This window comes from Sinocyclocheilus grahami, unplaced genomic scaffold, assembly GCF_001515645.1.
Source record: "Sinocyclocheilus grahami isolate Dianchi unplaced genomic scaffold, SAMN03320097.WGS_v1.1 scaffold4848.1, whole genome shotgun sequence".
In the NCBI taxonomy this organism is placed as follows: Eukaryota; Metazoa; Chordata; class Actinopteri; order Cypriniformes; family Cyprinidae; genus Sinocyclocheilus; species Sinocyclocheilus grahami.
Window position 1 is genome coordinate 9,622 of NW_015509701.1, and position 526 is coordinate 10,147.

General features: G+C 32.7%; 1 protein-coding gene across 1 annotated transcript in view; it reads right to left on the minus strand.

The window, feature by feature from the left end:
- LOC107577003 (cyclin-dependent kinase 10-like) overlaps window positions 1-526 on the minus strand; it is a 4,227-nt gene that overhangs the window by 672 nt on the left and 3,029 nt on the right. Inside the window, exons 3-5 of the mRNA XM_016263121.1 lie at window positions 437-504; window positions 209-261; window positions 65-87 (exon numbers count right to left, since the gene is read on the minus strand). Of these exons, the coding sequence (XP_016118607.1) occupies window positions 65-87; window positions 209-261; window positions 437-504 (144 nt within the window). The remainder of the gene's footprint in view (window positions 1-64; window positions 88-208; window positions 262-436; window positions 505-526) is intronic.

The following is a 526-nucleotide window of genomic DNA, read 5'->3' on the forward strand; positions in this document are numbered from 1 at the left end:
TCAAAAAAACAGTCTAGGTCATATTTTACCCCAAAATCAAAAAGAAACAAATAAGAAATTATACAAATATACTATGCATAATCAAGCCTATTTTCAAACGCATTCAAATATTTCACACCATGTAAAAAGTTTTCCTCACTCATGATTTCGTAATAAACACCTTCGTTATAATTTACGAAAGGATAATTGTTTATTTATATTCGCTCACCTATCTTTACACAGCCCTTGTCTGTCATCAGCAGATTGGAAACCTTCAGATCCCTTTGATAAAAATCGCCAGTATCAATATGAGAATTAAGCAAACTCATTATTAGAAGTTCAACATTGTTTAGTCTCATAAACGTGGGAAGGAAAATTATTTAGCAATTTTACTGTGCAGCTGAAAACATGGAAATGTTTTAGTGAACAGAACAAGCCTGAATGAACACGCTCTGACCTGTGAAGAATGAAGTTGTGATGTAAAAATTCCAGTCCTTTAAGCAGCTGAAGAACTATACACTTCACCTGTGCAAAACAAAGGAAAAAA